This window comes from Parasteatoda tepidariorum, chromosome 10, assembly GCF_043381705.1.
Source record: "Parasteatoda tepidariorum isolate YZ-2023 chromosome 10, CAS_Ptep_4.0, whole genome shotgun sequence".
NCBI classification, from domain to species: Eukaryota; Metazoa; Arthropoda; class Arachnida; order Araneae; family Theridiidae; genus Parasteatoda; species Parasteatoda tepidariorum.
The window spans coordinates 41,338,313-41,360,851 of record NC_092213.1 but is presented as its reverse complement, the minus strand read 5'-3'; the positions used below and the strand labels follow the sequence as shown (position 1 = coordinate 41,360,851).

Below are 22,539 nucleotides of genomic sequence, written 5' to 3'. Positions count from 1 at the left end.
TAAAATTTATTATTAGTTTTTATTTTTGCTATTCATTAAAATTTATTAAATTTTCGGTATATATAAAATTAAGTTGGAAAACCAATGGCATGATATATATTTAGAAAAGATTAAATCCATATTTCGAATTCATTTTTACTTAAAAGTAAGAGGAAATTAATAAGACTTTCAACAGGGAGCTAGAAACATAAAAATTGTCGACAGGGGTATTTATAAAAGTACGTTAGTACAGTAAAATTTCATAAAACTTTAGGGAGGTTCGGCAAATGATTTGTAGCATGGGAACCGCTCGACTGCTTAAGAAACGTCTCAAAATAGTTGGCCATGTAACATTTCAAAAAAATCAGCTTTTACGAAATAACTTAAGTAGGATCCCATTCTGTGCATCTTCACCATCTGCTACTTGCGATACGAATTATGCTCACTGCTCGCACCGACCACAGTCCTGATTTAAAATATCCTCAGCAATAGACGAATGATGGGTTAGAATCCACTGTCATTTTCCCAATAGTGGTTTTTATGGTTTCCAGCTCCATGTATCGCAAATGCGAATTAGTTATATCGAAAAGCCGCGATGACTAGATTATCTCAATACTTAACCAGGAACCCTCTTGCCTTCTGGGTTGGATTAAAAGGCTGCGGAGTTGAGCATTGATAGTCGCAAAATCAAAAATGAATCGGTTATTCAACGCCGGTTATGAACCGGAATAAAATAACTACTGTGGTAATAGGTTCCTTGTACACTAGTACACCAACAATACTTAGAAATGTTTTTACTGTGTTTAATATTAGTTTATTTAATACTAGCCGATTGCAACCGCATGCACTGTAAAAAATTCCGCAAATTACGGTATAAAGTACCGGCACTTTGGGTGCATCTCCCGCAAAATCCATTTTACCATAAAATTCAATTTTATCGTAAAATATTAAACCATAATTTTTACAGTAATACTTATTTTATTAGAATGATTCAATGATTATTTGGTAATTATTATTGTAAAAATTACGACATATCCGATTTCAAAAATTACGGTATATCCAATTTTTGTTAAAAATTACAGTATATCCAATTTTTGTTAAAAATTACAGTATATCCAATTTTTGTTAAAAAATACAGTATATCAAATTTTACCGTAACAAGTTGCTGTAAAAATGGTTATTACGTAGTAAGTATCTGACGGAGAGTACTTTTAACCGTAATTTGCGTCGGATTTTTTTACAATGCAGAATCAGAAATTTTCGCTTTTCCATACATTTAAAAATTAATGAAAATTTTATTTTTAGTTGCTTTTCTTCTTTCGGGTCTTAAATGAAAGGTGAAAGTTCAATGCATGTGTTTATTAAAATTCAAAGTATTGGGAGCAGTGGCGTACACAAGGGAGGGGTTTAGGGGTTTGAACACCCCCCTTGAGCTCAGACAAAATGGCAAAAATAAAAATTTTAGTAGAAATTATGTGGGTATTATTTTTTAAGACTATTTCATTTGCCTTATGCCTACCTTTTTTTCCCACGGTATTTCTCAGAATACTGAAAAAAACATTTACTATAATAGGGTTGTACTTTTGAAACCAAATTCACGTGATACTGTTATGGACTGGTTTCTTTCTGTTCTGCCAGTCGCGATAGTTTTCGAGACTGGCTGTCATTCGCGAGGTCTTTACGCGATGATTCTGGAATCTTAGACGTTCTGTCGTCTTTGAGACAATTCGAGAATTTTGGAGATGCGGTGAAAAATTATATAAAAGGGGGGACGGAGTACAATTTAAGTTTTTCTGTTGTACAGAAATGTGATACTTCCGTTGAAGAAAACGTTTTTAGCATAACAAAATCTGATGAATGTGAAAGTGGCCCTCAAAGTGTTACTTCCCACCCATATGACATTGGACTTTTTTCAGAAGATATTACATGTGAGAAGATATTACATTATGTTCTTAAACTTAAAAAATCAAATCAAAATTTAACTAAACAATGTTGTCTAAATAAAAAGTCAAAACTGTCTAAATTAGGGAACTAATAGTTCTTTTTTACATACTCGAATTTCTTTTAGTAGCTTCAGGAAATTATGAACACCCCCCTTGAAAAAATTCTGCGTACGCCACTGATTGGGAGTACAAATTAGTTCGGTCCGTTTTTTTTGTGGTCAAAAATGCATTTATTTCAAAACAAAATGAATGAACAGATTAATCAAAGTACTGTCGATCGCTGGCTACTACTTTTTCCCACCTCTCAGGCAATTTTCGAATTTCATCTCGAAAAAATGTCTCGTCTTTTGAGGCGATCCAAGTTAGGAGCCAATTTTCGATTTCTGAGAAAAAAACGAACTGGTGACCTGCAAAATCATACTGCATCCGTCGGAACAACCAGTAATCAGAAGGAGCAATGTCCAGTGAATACAGCGGGTGCGGTAAAATATCGCACTTGAGCGTTTCCAATTACTTTTTTACGACTTTTGAGACATCAAGCTGACCGTTAGTATGCAGAAGAATAACTTTGTCATGTCTTTGCTCGTATTCCGCCCTTTTCTCTCGTAATGCACGGCTCAAATGAATCAATTGTAGCCTATGCCAATCGCCCATTGTGGAATCACCAGGTTGTAGCAGCTCATAGTATACAAAACTATTCACCATTTATCATTCACCATTTACCATTCTTTATTCACCATTAACCATTCTTGAAACGTCGAAACTATTCCCTACATGATTTATCAGTTGCAGCATTGTCAACATGAACTTCTACAAGCATTCGATGCCCTTCAGCTGCACTTTTCTTCCAATTAAAGCAGAAACATAAAACCTCCCGCAAATGGTGCTTCATTACCGCAAATGGTGCTTCATATTCAACAAAGTAAAAAATAGCGTTTTTGTATGAAACTCAAAGCGATATAAACTGAATATTATTGACAGATGCTTAACCTCTCTGAAATCGCCGAAACCAGCTGTCACTATATAACATTCATAACAGCAGAGCCCTTTTTTAAAAACGTACCGAACTAATTTGAACACCCAATAATATCTCTGTTATAATTACTTTGTAAACATCTAAATATCCGTTATAGTAAATATCTGTTATAGATTAACTCACGGATGTCACAATTTAAGCATTTCAGGGGGGAAAAGAGGGTGAAAATTATTTTACTTAAAACCGGGAAAAATCTATAAAAATCGTAAAAGTTTACAGCTTTACGGGAATCCTTTTTGACTAACAGAATTATATGTAGCTTGGTGCTTACTACAAAAAAGTTATTCAATTGAAAAATGTTTAATCGTGTTACTCACGCATTTTGTTTTATAAATACTTGTAATCATAATGTCATAAAAGTGAAAATTCAAAATATGCCGTTAATTTAAAAAGTGGAATAAGTCATTTAATAGGGAAAAAAACGTTTGTAGAGAAGGTACTTTATTTGTAACTTTAATTCTAAACCAAATAGCATTCAACGATGTTTGTTACAATTGATATTTATAATAATGTTTATTGATAATAAAATTTAGTTTTAAAAATGTTTTAATTCAGATTACGAGAGAAGTTATTAAAATGGAAAATACCAGTGACTCATACCACTTTCAAAATTAAAGACTCAATTATCAAGGCTTCTTAATTCATTTTTTCCTGGTATGGTGAAATTTTTTATCTTCAGAAGTTATAATTTTTAACTGCGGCTCTGTTATTTATCTGATGAAATCTGAAGAAGCATAATTTTTAATTTATCATTTATTTGCCATGAAGTCAAAAGTTTTAACCTATGTGTTTTACTTAAACTTGCCAGTCATTCCAACTAAATGTAAATAAAGGCGATAATCATTCCGAATCTTATAAATTTGTTTCTAAACGTTTATTTTTTTTCACTTTATGTAAAGAACAGGATTTTTTTTTCTTACCAAGCTTTTTTATATTTAAACAGTGTTAACCAGCTTTACAAATTAATGGTTTTAATCATATTTTAGGCTTTTCTATATAAAATAAGGGAAACTCAAGTCAATTTTCTGATATATCAAAATGAAAACCACCGGCTACGATAGCATTACAAGTTGGATTGCAACTTTTGCTTGTGGTGCTATTGGTTTTTTAGTCGTCATCCCAATGCGAATGGCTGGTTTTATGTTCGTAATTATTATTGATCAGTACAGAGTAGATAGAGAAAAAGCGACAATTCCTATTGTTGTGTTTGGAATGCTAAGATCTTTAACTGGTACGTAAACTTTTATTTTTAATTAATTATTCTATGCATCTGTTTGACGACGTTATTGATAGTTGCCAACTCTATAGTTTTAAAATCCCTCCCCCCTAAAAATTTGAAGATTAGCAAAATTTATTTAATTTTCACAATTTCGAAACCAACGGAACTTAAATAGAAGAAATGATTAACAAATATCTCATTAATTTAGACTCAAAAGTCTATTACATTTGAATTATTGTATAATAATGGAACTTTTATTCACTTTGTATTTGAAATATAACTTTAGAAGCATGTGTTCCTTAATTAAGACTGCTTTATCGTTCTTTGACCCGCGAAACTATTTAGTTTGACCATGTCTGGTTTAAATCAGTTTGGGAATTAAATGTGGCCTAAGTACTTTCACACAAAATAAAATATTATGTTTTCACTTATAAAAAATTTAAACAACAATGCAATATCATGTTTTTGGCGTATTTGAATTCTTCTCTTTTTGTCAGCAAAAAAAAAAAGAAAAAGAAAAAAAAAAACCTAATTCCTTGCATAACAATGTCGCTACACCCCTCGCTTTTGTTCTATCTACACTTTTCATAAAAAAATTTAGATTTAATTAATCTAATAAAATTTTAATAAGAATTTTCTTCAGGAATTTTTTGTGTTTTCCTTCTGTGGTCAAATCTCTGAAACTCCTTGAAGAAATTTTTTCCACATTTTTCGTTCCCCAAAACAAATATTTATTTCACAATTAAGTTTTTTTCAAGCTTAATTTTTCCTTTTCTTTTACCTGAGCATTTTTATACACATATTACATAGCTCCTGACCACTAGTTTCCAAAAACAAACATAAAAACCCATAAGTTGCTTGCATATTATTTAAACAGCAGTGGAGCAAACTAATTTACTGACTGTGTAAAAATAAGTACTGAATTTTTGTTCCTTATTCGGTTTACAAAAAAAAAAAAAGAACATTAATATCTAGACTGATTTAACAAATACCTTGGCATAAAAATTAAATAAATAAATAAAAAAGTGATTTTTTTTTGTAAACCAAATGGTTTCAGAACTCTTCCCTATCATGCATAGTATTAAGTGCGTTCTCAAACCAGTTCTCATTATGGCCAAACCAGCCTAAAACCCACTTTTTGCTAATCTTATTTGATACAGTGCATGCTGAATGTTATGTTTTACGTTTATTTTAGTCAAGTTCGTCTAGCACTTTCAGTTTCATTGACTAACTCTTATTCTTATGCAGGCCCATTTATTGGATATTTAGGACAAGTTATTGGATTACGTGCAACCACAACTCTGGGCTGTGCTTTAGCATCTTTCGGAATTGGAGTGTGTTTTTTCGCTGATGATATCACAACAGTCATTATAGGCCTGGGATTTATTTACGGTAACAAGTATTTCAATACAAGTAGTGAATAAAGTTAAACTGCGTAAATTAAGCACAAATAACGGAACAAAAATAGATATACTTTTGTGCCATTATTTGTCTTCTAATGAAGCTTAGGTTCTATAAGCAATAGCTTCGATTCTATAAACAATAACCTCATTCAATATCGAAACACAGAAATGTGTCGAACATTTTTGAGTTTCGATAATATTTCTCACTGTCGAACATTTCTGCGTTCCGATTATACTTCTCGGTTTCGTGTTTTGACTCTGGAAAAGTTTATGCTGTAGCACAGGGTAATTATAAAATAAATTAGCCGAAGTTGAAGAGCATACCGTTTGAGTAAACAGAATTAAAGTGATCTATACACTCAAGAATCACGTTAAAAACAATTGTGTATCTCTCAAGGTTACAGTTACAGTGACAAAATTTCGAACTTTTGAAATGGCATTTCTCATTTATTTATTTTTTTGAATGAATGAATGAAATTAATTCTTACTGTAAAAAACCTAAAATGGAATTGTTGTTGTTGTTGTTGTTGTAGTTCATTTACGTCGCACTAGAGCTGCACAATGGGCTATTGGCGACGATCTGGGAAACATCCCTGAGGATGATCCGAAGACATGCCATCACAATTTTGATCCTAGGCGGAGGGGATGGCACCCCCGCTTCGGTAGCCCAACAACCTGCACGCGAAGTCGAGCACTTCACGGTAGCACAGTTTAACGAGGACTAATACCGCACACCCTCGGTCCCCATGCAGACTGATCCAAGTAGGTCACCCACCCGCACACTGATCGCAGCCAGTGATGCCTGACTTCGGTGATCAGCTGGGAACCGTCTCTTAACGATCAGTCCACTGCGGGACTTAAATGGAATTGGAACGATAATTTTAGCACAAGAAAGTGCGACACTAAACCTTTTGTCAAGCATCGCCTATTTTCATGATCACTAACGAGAAGAAAATACAATAAAAACCTTTAAAAACAGAGAAGAAATTATAGACATGTCAGACACGAAAGAACGGACGTGACAAAAAATTTTAAAACTTAAAATACTTTCTTCGTAATGTTTCCTTAAGATTTGAGTCAATGGGTCTAATCCACGACACGAAGCTTATTCAGTCCTCTCCAAAATTCTTCGTACCGCAATGGATTGAACGTAAAGACACGGTTCCCAGTAGATCACCGAAGTCAAGCATCACTGGTTGCGATCATTTTTCTTTAAATATTAGAAAAAATATTTGATTTACATACTAAAGTTAAAATCTTCTCAAGTCTCCGACTAGAAACCTCCGATAAATAAAAAATTTAATTAAATAACTTTACTTTTTTTATACATGAAAAAGCTTTATAATAAATGCTAATTCTAACCAATCAGAAAATTTTGTTTGAAGAGTAGGGTAAATTAACCAGTGAAGGAACACTTAACCTTCGCTTGCCTTTTAAAAAATCATATTAATTTCGAAATTCGTAATTTTCGTTAAATGACAGTGTTAACTGTCAACATATTTGTTACTAATTGCAAATTATGTAAAAAAAATTTAGAGAACTTACATAGTATTGTTTTAAAGTTTTGGATGTTCAAATTACAAGTAGTAAGAAGACCAAGTGAAGGAACACAAAATTGCCCAGTAAAGGAACACTTAATTTTGGTTATTTTTTAATGCTCTTTATGAATTTATTAGCCATACAAATATATAAAAATAAGACTATTTGTGAAATTATAACATACAAGTATTTGTAAAATGCTAACTTTTTTCTATAATCATGAACTAGAAATTAAAGTGATGTTAAATACAAAAAAATAAAAAAATCATTCTTTCTTATAATTTGACAGTCAAATCTAAATCATCGTGTCATCCGATGCTGNCGAGAATTTCTCAGAACGTGCTTATAGCCACGCTGAATAAGCGCTCCACGGGAGCACTAGAAGGTACTGCAGTATTATATTTCACATATAATTTTTTTACGATTGGATATCGATTCAAAATTGATATGCTTTCCGTTTCGACATTTGAGCTCATGTATGTCATAAATTCTTCTGTCGCTGGTGATTGGCATGATGTTTTCAGCTTTAGAAAATTTAAAATCTGGTTTCATACCCTGTTTTTTTCTGTTACGTTATTAGTTATAGCAGGGTGTTCAGCTTGGACAATTCTTTCCAATTTTTTTGTAGCCTGCTCCCTAGCTTTTTCTACCAACCAATTAAATTTGAAGCAAGGTACCAGTAAAATCGTATAATCGTATAAATTCATTATACTTGGTTTACAGAATTTCAAAGAGCACTTTTTACCATTCTGAAACTTTTCTTGAGATGAAAACCACCGGTATACAAAACCTTTACTATCCATGTCATCCTTTATAACAGGCAATTTTCAGAAGATGAAAAATGATTGTTCTGGACACACAATTCTGGAGAACACTCCATTCACAATGATAGTTGCATTCAAAAAAAGATCAAAAGAGCTGTCTTTTCCCTTTCAGGAATGACAATTTTAAAAGGTCAAGGTATTTGAACACGAAGTTAGCTGTGAATGCATGTATATTGCACATTAATTTTATAAATTAAAAAAATATAAGCATTTTTTTAATTTAAATTTTTTTTTTTTTAATTTTTTTTTAGAAAGCTTACCAAGTTTTAGAAAAAAGTTACAATTTCATTCGACATTTCTGTTACAAGTACTTGTACTTTTTCCCTAAAAAAGTAACGAAAGTACAAGTAAAAGTACTAATTTTTAAAAGTAACGAAGTACAAGTAAAAGTACGTACTTTTTACTTGTACCGGCGGAACAAGTAACGAAAGTAAAAGTACTGCCATATATGGTGTCAACATATTTGTTACTAATTGCAAATTATGTAAAAAAAATTTAGAGAACTTACATAATATTGTTTTAAAGTTTTGGATTTTCAAATTACAATTAGTAAGAAGACCAAGTGAAGGAACACAAAATTGCCCAGTAAAGGAACACTTAATTTTGGTTATTTTTAATGCTCTTCATGAATTTATTAGCCATACAAATATATAAAAATAAGACTATTTGTGAAATTAACACGTATTTGTAAAATGCTAACTTTTTTCTATAATCATGAACTAGAAATTAAAGTGATGTTAAATACAAAAAAATAAAAAAATCATTCTTTCTTATAATTTGACAGTCAAATCTAAATCATCGTGTCATCCGATGCTGTTTATTATCATTATTATTTTATCACCCTTTTGTTTACTCTTTTTCTCTTATTTATTTCTTGAAGCTTTTCTTCTTTTTTTAAGTATTTTTTCTTTCTTTTTCTTTTCCATGTTCTCTTGTTTTAACTTTTTTTAAGATCTTTCAGCCTCTTGAANCTCCATATTCTCTTGTTTTAACTTTTTTTAGATCTTTCAGCGTCTTGAAATTTTTGCCATTTCTCTGAAGTTAGTGCAAAGGGTAATTTATTCGTTTTTCTTCCTATTTGACCTTTCTTTTTATCATCAATATTTGGCCAATGTAAATGGTTCTTCCAAACTTCTTCTGATTTTTCAGGAACATTTCTAGAATGCCTTTCCTTTCTTGAGAATAGACGGGGGAGAGGTGTCTTGAAGTTTGAGGAAAATCCATCTCTTGTTGACTTATATCTAGAGGATCTTTAGAAGTACTGATTTTACTTATAGAATTATTTCTTTTTTCAACTAAGAGAGGATCAGCATGAGGACTCATTTCAAATTCGATATCTAAGATGCATTCATTAACACTACTAGCTTCAGTTCCTAAGTTTGACTTAACCAAGTGGTCTTCTTTTAATACGTACTTCTTCCATATTGAAAAAAGTACAGGCTCTTGGACATTTTCGATATTAGACTCTTCAGTCAATGCTGCGTTAAAAATTTGCAACACATCTTGAGTGATTTCCCTCTCAAGCTTCTGAAGAAATTGAGTATCGTTTCTGTTTAACTCTGTTTTTTGTTGAGGAGCCTGCTTCTAAATTCTAACATAGTAAAGAAGTTTTTATAAATTATATAATCACGTTACAATCCTATAATGATAGCTTATTAGGAGTTCTTGGTGCAAAAGCAAGCCAGCGAAAAAATTTTCTATTCAAATTTTTATGATTATATTTAATTAGTTTTCGATTTGTAAATATAGTTTATTAAGTTGCTTAGCATTTGATGTAACTACACACCCCATTAATAAATATAAATTATAAATTTTTCTTAAATTAAGCTATTAAATTAACATTTTGAACTGAAATTATTTCAGGAATTATTCATACAATTTTTAACAAAATTTCGGTTGTCCTCTATATAGCAGAATTACTTATCCTAGAGTCATGTAAAATCATATTTCACACATTACTGTTCATTCACTGGAAGTATTCCCAGTGAAGGAACATGCCTGTTTCTTCACTGGTTAGAAGTTGTTTTTTGTCTTTTAAACAGAATTTTGATGTATAATATGACTAAAAGTACAAGAAAATTAAAAAACTTCTTTTATTTTCATTAACTGGAAGAAAAAAACAGTTAAGGAACACTTGCTCCTTCACTGGGTTTTCATCGTTTGGTGATCCAGTGAATAAACACCCCCTTATCTCAGTACTTGATTATGCTATGGTGCTTTAAAAATATAAAACGTAACTTCAATAACTATATTTTGAATTCTCTTCTTCACAGTGAGAAAAATAAAACTATTACATGCAATTAATTCTACTTCAAACATATAAATACAAACACTCACCTTATAATTTTTTCAACGAAACAAGGTGTTGCAGAGATAATAACAAATTCAAAAATTCTTCCAGAGAAGTCTATTTGACCAGGTAATCCAAAACATTGCTAGATGACTCCCTATTGTTTGGCAGTAAGCTATTGTTACCAATCAATATAAAGAAAAACTTTCGAACTCTTATTTTTAATCAATATATATGAAATGTTCCTTCACTGGGTAGTGTTTCTTCACTATTTGGTTTACCCTACTCAATGTATTGTTCAATAAGTTATATATTTTTTTTCAAAAAACTAATTGCGTTATTTTGCAGGTTTGGGATTCGGGCTCGGTGTAAGCTTGGTTCCTGAAATATTAAAGCAACATTTTTCCGAAAGTATCAACATGCCTTTTGGAATATACGCTGCTGGAGGTTGTTTAGGCGCAATTGTGATGCCTAAAGTTTTACAATTACTAAGTGAAGAATATGGTAATTCAGGGATGTTCTTGATTTTGTCTGCAATAGTTTTAAATAGCGTTCCTGCAGCAATTATCTTAAAAAATCCGAAAAACAATTTAAAAAACATAGAATTAAAAACAATATTAAGCAATACTGATGTTAAAAATGCACAAAAAAGTATATCTTCTTCACCTGAGAGTAAATCAGAGAAACAAAATAAGGAAAATGACAGATTAGATATCGGAAGAAGTGCAAGTTTGTCAACCGCTTTTCCTCATACGATATTGGATATTTCAGATAATTGTAAAAGATCCTATGATAATGCATGTTTAGATTTGAAAGATGAACCACCTGATATTAAAGACGATTCCTTATTTCAAGTGACCAAAATAATTGAAAAAGATGATATACATGAATGCAAATCAAAGGAATCTATGAATCTCAGTGAAAATGGGAAACAAAAAGCAGGAATCGATATGAATTATGTTGATTCAAAAGTGGCCAATCGTACCAAACCCAAAAAAATGAAATCCTTGCAACTGTTCACAAACCCCACTTTCTACTTGACAATGTTTGTTCAAAGCTGTCACGCTTTTGTGACGACGTTGACTTGGACTATAATCGTTGATCTCGGTCGAGATCGCGGACTTTCTACTGAGCTATCTTTGTACTTTCTAATGTTCTTTCCAGTAGCTGAAATGATAGGGAGTTTAGGCCTAAACTGGATTACTGGTCTCAATTTAATGACCCAAACGATGTATTGTATGACTTGTTATTTGATTCTAGGTTTAGTTGAAGTATGCTTGGTTTTTGTTCACAGTTTCACTTTAATGATGGTTTTTATTTTGATATTTGGTGCTGTTTCTGGATCACTTGCAACAACTTTTCCTGGAATGGTGTATGAATTCTTTGATGAAGATGAACACAGCATGGCATTAACCTCTCGATTTGTTTTATATTCCGCACTGTGTCTAACCAAGTCTCCAATAATAGGTAAGAATAGCCGCAACCATGTTTTTTTCCTCTTTCTTTCTTTTATTATTTATTTCCTACAGATTTTAATAATTTCTGGATCGTGTTGAGCCTTAATATCATTCAAATCTGCTACAATATTTCGTAAAAATATACTTTAAGGTGCTTCTTGCCAAAAATTTATAATTTTTTGAGCCATTTTTGTTCTCATGCTATTGTCATATAAATAAAATGGCCCAAAAAACAAAGCATAATTTAAAAACAAAAAAGTCTAATCCTAATCAAATGCATTTTATATCAAAATAAAAACAAGTGAATAGCGTAAAAATGGGAATGAATGTTATCTAATATGGGGGGGGATGAAATATCGACTAAGCTCACTTAAAGGTGCTTATGCTGGTTGCTATAATTTAAACTACATCGCTCATCCTGGCATCCAACTTAGCAATAACACGAGCCTTTATATGGTTCTAAATTTCATATTTCTTAAATTTAACTACACATTACTAGTTAATTGAAAGGAAAATTATTCGAAATTTCATTTCTTCTTATGACTGTCACAATTTGCATCGTATCAGGTACAGATATTATGGTTGAACTTTAAACTTTATTTTTGCAGAATTTGTTTTCAAATGTTTATTCGTCATTATGTATTCATAATAATAATTTGAATTTCAGGATATTTTCGAGGTACATTGGGATCCTACAACTGGGTACTGTACATTATCGCTATTTCTTGTGTATTAAGTGCCATTCTTGTAACTTTTACACCTGTCGTAGCATCATGGAGGCGAAAAAAAGTTTCAAGCAAATAAAAATTGGATTTATCTTATTGTATGTTGTAGATTATATATTTTTGAATGAGATCATTTAAATATAGTTTTACAGAGGTTTGACAAAATAATGGAAACGCTTCTATACTACCACATTTTTTTATCTTTCTCAAAAGATACTTGAAGAATCACTTTATAAGTTCAGAAATGTTTAGGATTTGCGATTACTCATACTTATCAATGTTGAAAGATTTTAGAGGTTTGAAAGACAGAGAATAAATTACAAACGGAAAAGTGTTTTTGATCAACTATGCCAAAAAATGTAGCAATAAATTTGTAACTTTTAACAATTATTTTGGCGATTATATGCTATAAATTCACTAATAAGTAAATAAGTTGTAGTTACTTTTATATCAGACGCCCGGTGGCTGAGTGGTAGCGTTTTGCGCTCCCGTACCACAGATGATGGGTTCGATACTCAGGCCGGGCAAGGTGGTCTCAGCCTTTCAGTGGGTCGATGAATGAGTACCAAGTATGCTTGGAAACTAAACATAGGAGGTTCCGCGTTCGGCTGACCACCTGACCGGAACATCTGCTCCTGCACCCCAGAGCCCAAGGTCAAGAAAACTGAGACGGGCACAGTAGTCCTTGGCCCTCTATGGGCTGTAGCGCCCCTTTGTTTTTTTGTTTTTTTTTTTCTACTTTTATATCAAACCTTATACTAAAATCTTATATTTTTATTTTATAGCAAATGATATCATCAATTAAATTTTACATTTTCTTAAAGTTATAAATACGAAAAAAAAACTCTATTTAAGATTTTAAATCAATATTAAGAATAAAAATATTAAATATTATTATTTAACAATAATTTAGTTCTTAATTTAATTACAAAAAATATCATAAGGTAAACTTTTAATACATAAATTAGCTACCACTGTTCAATTTTTAGAGGATATTATGACAACTGTCAATGTATGACAACAACTCAATTTGTCCGTGTCATGATGTCAATTTGTCAATTAAATCTTCTTCGTTCCCAATTTACATTAAATTGTGCAACAGATTTATTGAGCATTGCGAAAGCTGTTTGATGCAAAGCTGTTCGAAGAACTGCAATCGAACTTATAACTTCATTATAATTTATTTTAAAATTAATTTTGTTTATTGCAATGTTATACATATGTTAATTTATTCATTTAAACCATCATTCACGCCTTTTTCATATTTTGGTAAACCAATTTTTTGATAAGATTATGTAAATGAAAAGTGATAGAATATAAAAAACAGTGTTAAAATAAGAGGATTTCGTATAATTGATTAATTAATTCACAAGAGAACGTTTTAAGTTAATGCAAAATTGTGATAAGATGGATGCATCCGGAACAACAGAACGTAAAGTAGTACCATTTTTAAAGGCAGAAGGTGAATGTAATGTGAACATTCATCATCAAATGGTTTCCGTTTAAAGCAAAAACTATCTAAGACAAACATTAAAATTTTCGTAAGAACGTACATAAATATCCGATTTACCAAGACCCAAGGCAAAAAAATCATTTTAATTTATTAATGCTGTTGATCTCAACTTAAGAGAAGTTACGATTACTTTTAAGCAGTAATTTATCTGACACGATTAAGAGAATGGAGTTTCTACCACTAAAAATCATACTACTTCGCGTTGCTATGTTCTGGACGCAACGACAATACATTCACTTTAAATGCTCTCATGTGACTAGATAAGTCAGTTCTACGCTGCCTGCGGTGCACACCTCTTATCCTCCGTCACAATCCTGAATGGTAACGCTATAATCATTAAAATATCTGATGCTGTAACACCTATCCACTTCTCATTGGAACAAATGTCCTATGAAAAAATAAATAATTATCACATGTTTAAAGTATTTTATTTCAAATGGTACATGGAATTACACATACGCATACAGATATTTAGATACGATTTTATTGTAAACCACTGGATATTATTACCCAGAACTATCGAGATTCCCTAGTTGCTAAGTACAAGTTTATTTTTCGACAATTTCAAAAGTAATGTATTGATTCTAGGAGTAATAACTAGCTGTCATAATAGTGATGGTTGACTTTCACATGACTTTTAATAAAACTTCAAAGGCAAAAAGAATGATATGATATAATAAATACTATTACCATCAAAAACGAAATTTACAGAACTGATAGTGAAAGAAGCACACGAAAAGACCCTACACTCTGGTGTTTCAAACACACTAGCACGGGTACGAGAGAAATTTTGGATTCCGAAAGGTAGGCAATTTAATAAGTCAATAATTGGAAGATGCGTCTTATGTAAAAGATTCAATGTTAGATCAGGAAGTGAAATTATGGCTCCTCTTCCAAAAGACAAAATAGAACAGTCGCCTCCATTTTCAGTTACTGGCCTGGATTTTGCTGAATTCAAACGAGCAGAGTTTGAATTGAGAAAAATGTGGACTATTTTGAGCAGTTCTGAAGTGAGTGAGTTTTATTCCTCAAAGGGAATAAAGTGGAAATTCAAAGTTGAAGGAGCACCCTGGTGGGGTGGGTTCTACGAGCGAATGGTTCGTTCAATGAAAATCATTCTTAGGAAATTACTGAGGAAAACATCTTTGACTAGTGAAGAACTAGAAACAGTTCCTTGTGAAATAGAAGCTGTGATCAACTAGAGACCTATTACTTATGTGACTACAGACACACCAGATACTTTTCCTCTAACACCATCCCACATGCTATTTGGAAGACGATCAATAAGTTTACCGTCAGTCAAATTAACCGGTGTTGACTGCATGATTGACAAAAAAATGTTAATTAAAAAATTTAAATATCGAGAAAGACTAATGAAATCAATTTTGGAAGAAATGGAAAAAGGACTATCTTATAAATTTAAGAGCTGTCAATTATGTTAATTTGGATAAAGGTAATCAAAAATTTAAGGTAAATGACATTGTTTTGATTCATGATGAAAAACTTGTGAAAAATTGTGAAAACATTTCAAGGACGTGATAACAAAGTAAGAGCATGTGCTTTGAAAACAGAAACGTCAATAATAAAACGTCCTATAAATTTATTATATAATATAGAAGTGAACGATTAAATTAATATGGACATTCTATTTGAACTTTAAATTCACATTTATTATTACTTGAACATTTTATTTTACAATATTGCTTAAGATAAACATTTAATTTTCAAATTAAGTTTATCTTAAGATATTATTCGAATTTTTTTGATTTAAAGAAAATATGCATACATATTATAATTTTCTAGTTTAAATACATGTTTGTTTAAAATGGAATATTTTGCATGTGAAAGAATTAGTGTTGTGAAAATAGTTTGATTTATTAATCATGATATAGTAATTTAATTTATCAATTGATATTTATTTAAATTTCAATAGTTTCATTTATAAAGCAATAATTTGTAAAAGGTTTGAACTAATGCTGATAAAACATATTATTGTATGAGTTCGATTAATATTATTAAGTTATAATCTTTATATAATTAAAAATGGCTCATATTTTAAAAAGGTCAGATTATATTATTTTTTTATTAATATTTTGAAATGATTAATTTATTATGAACTAAGAGTTCATCGAGGGGAAGTGTTAATGATATCTCAATATAAATAATAATAATTTCTGAAACTAAACAGATGACGCTCTGAGCAACAATATAAAATCATATCATTAATTGTAATCAGTTTCCTCCATGCCACTGTATCATTACCATCATCTGTGTTTGTTATTAAATATATTTTATGTAAAAGGCGTTTTGTAATGATTAAACCCCGAGATCATCTCACCATATTTAACAATAGTTTGTAACAAATGATATTGCAGAGAAGGACTTCATTTTAAAGGTTTTAAGAGCTCAGCTAATTTGAAGAATAATTGTATTTCATAACTGATTAACCCTAGAAAGGCAGGGATGATTTTTCGATCTAATTCAAGCATTCCAAGCGCAGCAAAGTTACCCTTTCCTTAAACCTATAGAAAGCTGACTGCATCATGTTCAATGATGATACTTTTTGTGTTTCAGTCTCATACAAGATATTATTTCTAAACTTTATTTTAATCCATTATAGTACTAACAAACAATAATAAAACCAAAAAAAAAACTTTTTTTTAATGTTTTTTATTATTTTTTTTACTTTTGCACATTTCATTGTAATTCGAAGCTGTATTTTAGACTAAATGTTCACATTTTAAATGGTTTTGAACTCGAAGCAAACTGTAAATTTCTTTCAGTGAGAGGCAGCTTATAACAAATGATATTGCAGAGAAGGACTTCCATCTTAAATGTTTTAAGAGCTTTCCCCTTTGCTAATTTGAAGAATAATTATCTCATAACTGATTATTAACCCTACGAAGGTAGGGATAATTTTTCTGTCTAATTTAAACACTCCAAGCACAACAAAGTCGCCTTCTTCCTTGAATCTGTCAAAAGCTGACTGCATCATGTTCAATGATGATACTTTTTTTGTATCAGTCTCATACAAGGCATCCTTTTCAAACTTTAATATGACAAGTTTTTTGGCTTTTGATAAGTTTTTGTCAACATTAGCGGTAGCCATTACCAATAAAATAAATTCATAAAAATATATCCCTACCAAAAAACAGCATACCATAATTCGAAGCGATTCTTCGCCAAATGGATTTAACACAATACTTAAAGCAAAACATATCTCGATAGGCCAATACCCTAATAGTAGAACAATCAAAGTAGAAATTTCTTTTCGAATTTTTTTGACTATTTTCGTGACCTCTGAGCATTTTTTTATGATTTGAATTTTTATTTTAGACGTTATGCCCACATTCAAAAGAACTTTAAGCCATTGGTTTTGAGCAGCAAGCAAACTGTGATTCTCCGTTAGAGACAGGTAGCAAATAACAAATGATATTGCTACTACTAATTCAAAAAAAGCATAACTTAATAATCCGATAGCTGTTAACAGTATTTGGATCATAAGTTTTGAAATGCCTGTTAAAGACCCATAGCTCATGGCACCAAATGCTGCATAAATTAAAGTCGCATTGTTCGTACTCGAAATCTGTGATTATTCGGCTAAAATTTATGGTAACAACTGTGAAATGAAGAGTAAAAAAATATATGCGGAACTTGAAATGTTTGGCTCTTGGTTGGTAACCAAAAGCATTGATCAGAGAAATGATTTTATCAACTAAGCAAAGCAAATGATTGAATTTTTTCTTTACTAGTATACTCATTATCATAATACAAACAAGATCAATAGTATGGATAAAACTCACCGAAATGTCGCTTTGGATGGATAAAACTAATTTAAAAATAATTAAGAAAACAACTGCAGAAATCCACATAAAATATATGATTTTCTTAAATAAGTTAGAGAGTTCACGTGAACATCCACATCTTTTTCCTTTTTCACAGTAAAAACCAAAACATTTTGCCATAAAAATCGCTGGCTTCCAATTTCCATTGCATGAAATAGTTTCGAATTCTGCTAGTTCTGTATTAATCATAATTGACATTTTTTAATCGATTTACAATATATTCTTGAAAAATTTTAGTGTTTCTTTTATAATATTTCACAGTTTACTATGCTGTCTGTACTTATTGCTTTTTTTTACCAAATTTGCCATAAATATAACTAATTGGTCTTGCTCTAAGAAATGTAAATAATTATTTCAAATCTATAGATTAATACTCAAAAATAAAAATCCCTGGCTTCTAATTGCCACTATATGAAATTGTTTTGAATTTAATTAATTCAATATTAATTATAATTGGCATTTTTAAATTGAATTGTAATATCTTTGAAAAGGTGTTTATTTCGAAATTAAAATATTTCACAGTTTTCTATGATTTCTGTACTTTTACTTACTTGTCCAAATCACTTTGCAATCAAAATAATTGATTGGTCTTGTTCTGAGAAACGTAAATAATTATTTCAAATTTGTAGTTAATCAGTTGAAAGTTTTCCTTTGCTTTACAATGTCTTCTGCACTTAATCTTTGCAGAATCTTTCCTTTTGTAAACAATACACAAAATTGTTTGCATTATAATTGGTTAATCCATTAACGCCAGGTCACAAAAAGTGGTCTGCTCATGAAAAAAAATGATAGTTCATATTTGTTTATTCCACTTTAGCTTTAATAAAACTCTGAGTGCTGGTTCATGGTATACAGAACTAATTTGTTTCAACAAAATAAATTCAACAAATAAAACGAAATAGTTGTGTTCCTTAATTTGTGAAGACACCACAACCGTCTTTTGGAAGAACGGACGCCTGTCACAAATGAGTTAATAATATTGGACCGAAACACTTGCCAAGGATATACTTAGCCGATACATTCAAATCGCGGCTTTGTCAAGTTGCCGATAAGGCGTTTGTCATGCACATTACTCATATATTTCCATCTTAATTTTCAGAATGAAACAATCGGAATTCTCATTGAAAATTAATAATTTTCTTTTTGATTTTATTAAAACTTTCCTGAATCGTGAACTATTCTTCAGATTGTAAATTACTAAGTTCCAATTTCAAAAACGTAAGTTAAAAACATTGATGAATCAACATTTTTAAAATACGAGAAATCCAATTCAAGTTTCTTATGAAGAAAAATGAAACTGCTTAAGTTTTTTAAAAAAATATATAGTCCAATTTTTTGCGGTCTAGTGCTTTCTTCTTAATATTAACCTATTAGACACAGATTTTCTTAAATACCTAACTAGGAAGAAACAGTTAAGTTAAAACCTGGTATAAGTGTTTGATTAAGTCTGAGTGAAGTAATTTGTATTATCAGAAATCAATTCTGATTTTGAAACGAAATATGATTAAATTTGTTCTGGAGATTTTCAAGAAATTGTCTTTTACACACCATTTCCATTATTTAGACAATAAGTAGACGCTCTAAAAATAGAATGGTAATATTTTTGTTGAATCGGAAAGTTATGGCGAATCGGAAATCAATTCTAATTTTTTATTTAAATACGATTAAATTTGTTCTGAATTTTGGAGAAAATTTTTCTCTCACACAATTTTCATTTAGACAGTAAATAGACGCTTTAAAAATGGAATGGTAATATTTCTATTGAATCGGAAAGTTATGGCGAATCAGAAATCAATTCTGAGTTTTTATTTAAATACGATTAAATTTGTTCTGAATTTTTGAGAAAATGTTTCTCTCACACAATTTTCATTTAGACAGTAAATGGACGCTTTAAAAATGGAATGGTAATATTTTTGTTGAATCGGAAAGTTATGGCGAATCAGAAATCAATTCTAATTTTTTATTTAAATACGATTAAATTTGTTCTGAATTTTGGAGAAAATTTTTCTCTCACACAATTTCCATTTAGACAGTAAATAGACGCTTTAAAAATGGAATGGTAATATTTCTGTTGAATCGGAAAGTTATGACGAATCAGAAACCGATTCTGATTTTGTGAACCAAATGTGATTAAATTTGTTCTAGATTTTTTAGAAAAATGTTTTACAAACAATTTCCATTGCTTAGACAAGAAATAGGCTGATCTATACATTATTCTCTTTCTGGAATAGCTACATATTTTTTTTATTTATTCGAAATAAATGCCTGACGTATCTGACTTTTCAAACGACGCCATTGAGTTAATTTGTATTATCCGAAATCAATTCTGATTTTGGGAGCCAAATATTATTGAATTTTTTCTGGATTTCTCAGGGAAAAAATTTACGCACTATTTCCATTATTTAGACAGAAAATAAAGGCTTTGAAAAGAATGTTAATACTTTTTTTCTGTTGGAAAATAATGATGAATTAGAAATCAATTCTGGTTTTGTGAACCAAAATTAATAAACTTATAACATAATTATAACAACATGACTTTTTTGCACAGAACTTTTGAAACTTAACATGAAAAAGAAACAAGTATAAGTTTTAAAATTTATTACTCTTAATATTTATATATTCCTTTTTATTTATTTTTTCCTTTTTATATATTTTTTTTCATCAATATCATTTATCAAAAATAGAAATAAAATTGAAAAATGTTGCTATGATTAACGTAACAAAGTAAAATGCCAGTTCTATTATAAACCTTTAATGAAAAGAATTATAAGATTTTATAAATTACTGAATGGCGCATTAATAAAATAAAACGTTTTATTTCATTAGCACCCTTCAGTTTCTTTTGTAATATATTGATGTATAAAAGTCAAGTTATTATCCAAATTGAATTACTATCGCTTTCTAAGAAGAACATTTCATATTATTGAAATTCAATATTGATTAATGTAACAATAAAATTCGATGGTACTCAATTACTTATTTTTAATTTTAGGAGCCGCAGTTCTCGTTTTGTAGACCTTTCTTTAATAAAAAATAAATAAATAAATGAAGGGTGGTTTCGTTTATAAAAAGAGCGATAACTATAGCCTGTTTTGTTTTTTTCCTCTATTTTGCAAAATGAGGAACCTGCATGCTTTGGGTAATCGCAGAATGTTGATTATTTTAAATAGTCTGTATCTTAAAACTCTCTAAAATCTATTCAGAATTTAAAAAACTGACCCGATATTTAAAAAAAACTTAACTTAAAATTAGCCCAAAACGAAACTAACTTCACGTGACACAAAATGAAGCGGGGTTTGCTTATGACGTCAAAGTATAATAACTCAGCGAACGGGAGGAGTTAAACCAAAGCTTCCTATCTAGAAATGGCGTTTTAATTCGAACTGAATTTTTAAAAAATTGTTTTTCTTTCATGTTTATATCATATATATATTTTAAATATATATGTAGTGTATATCAGTTGCATCCTCCACCTTGAGAAAACTTTTGTGGGCACCTTTCAGCATAATGAAATAAAATTGAGGAAGGAAAAAATAAATGTCGAAACTACTTTTTTTTTCAATAACTTTTTAAATAAATTCATTTTTCTTCATTTATACTGATTCATTTTTATTTATATTTGTCTAAACTGTTTTGAAAGTTTTTATTTAATGAGTTGATCCCAATTAGAGGGAATGGGATGAATGGTATATGACCTGGAATATAGGTACATTTTTTTTAAAAAACTCTTTTTTATTATTAACTTCTAAAATATTTTCTTGAATTTTTTTTTTTTTGAAGAAATGTAAATAATGCTAAACCCCTATCTTTTCTTATTTTAACTTTGATAATTTTTTCTTCTAGATAATATTATTTTTTAACTTTAAAAGAAAAGAACCTGCACACCACTGTTGTTTGAGAATAAAATCCTTTCATTTTAAAGAATAAAAAAAAAAAGAAAGAAAGTGATCTGAACAACATTTTATAAACATTTTAATTCAGTATAATGAATTATTCACTCAGAGAAGCTTATCAATCAGAAAAAAAATCTTATAGAATTAAATTATAATTAAGTAAGTTACTGTAAAATGGTCTTAACAACAGTATAATGCAGTAGTTGCAGACAATTTGCGAGTATTTTTTTCATCGCATTTGATGGCCTTGTGCCAAATTTGTCTTTTTTCTCCTTTTGGTACACTAAAAAATAATTTATTTGGCGTGTTTAACGTAGAACTATAACACATGGTACAATGCAGCACTTGTAGTTTTTGCTTTGAGCCATTTTTCAGAATTCATATTCGGGCGGCATATGCTTTCACCGTTTGACAACATGATGGGAGTTGTGGTTGTACTGTACTGTGACGTCATCAGAGCAGATGGGAAACCTAGCAGCGATTTAGGGGGTGGGGCTAATCGAGCGATTTTCACTCTTAACTCTGATTTATTATTAACTCTGTTTTTCACACTTGTACTATGATAACATTTTTTCTCTTATTTCCTATGAGCTGCACAATCAGTCTTCCCGGTGAGCAGACCTAGTGCGTTCTCCAGAAGTGGTATCCACTCTTTCAGGACCACCACAATGGGTGAGATACCGTTGGCCATGTTAATTTGGGCGTCTAGTTTCTGCCACACTAGATGGCAGCACCGAGACTCTATTGGGATGCTAAAGTGCACTAGGAATTTAATTTTGCCGGAAATGCCAAGAGCCAATAAGACACTCCAGGGATCTTTTACATGCCGCATAATCATACGACATGGCCGCTGAGGATTTTCTGCATCCCGAA

At 30.5% G+C, this 22,539-nt stretch overlaps 2 protein-coding genes across 2 annotated transcripts; both read left to right on the top strand.

Moving 5' to 3' along the window:
• The first annotated feature begins 3,764 nt into the window (after window positions 1–3,764).
• LOC107437716 (monocarboxylate transporter 5-like) lies at window positions 3,765–12,512 on the top strand. Its single transcript, XM_016049803.3, has 4 exons — window positions 3,765–4,189; window positions 5,426–5,569; window positions 10,582–11,700; window positions 12,358–12,512. The coding sequence occupies exons 1-4, from the start codon at window positions 3,997–3,999 to the stop codon at window positions 12,492–12,494; spliced, it is 1,593 nt and encodes a 530-aa protein (XP_015905289.2). The 5' UTR covers window positions 3,765–3,996; the 3' UTR covers window positions 12,495–12,512.
• A 1,310-nt stretch (window positions 12,513–13,822) lies between these two features.
• On the top strand, window positions 13,823–15,130 carry LOC139426844 (uncharacterized). Its single transcript, XM_071186946.1, has 2 exons — window positions 13,823–13,877; window positions 14,640–15,130. The coding sequence occupies exons 1-2, from the start codon at window positions 13,823–13,825 to the stop codon at window positions 15,128–15,130; spliced, it is 546 nt and encodes a 181-aa protein (XP_071043047.1).
• Window positions 15,131–22,539: the final 7,409 nt, after the last annotated feature.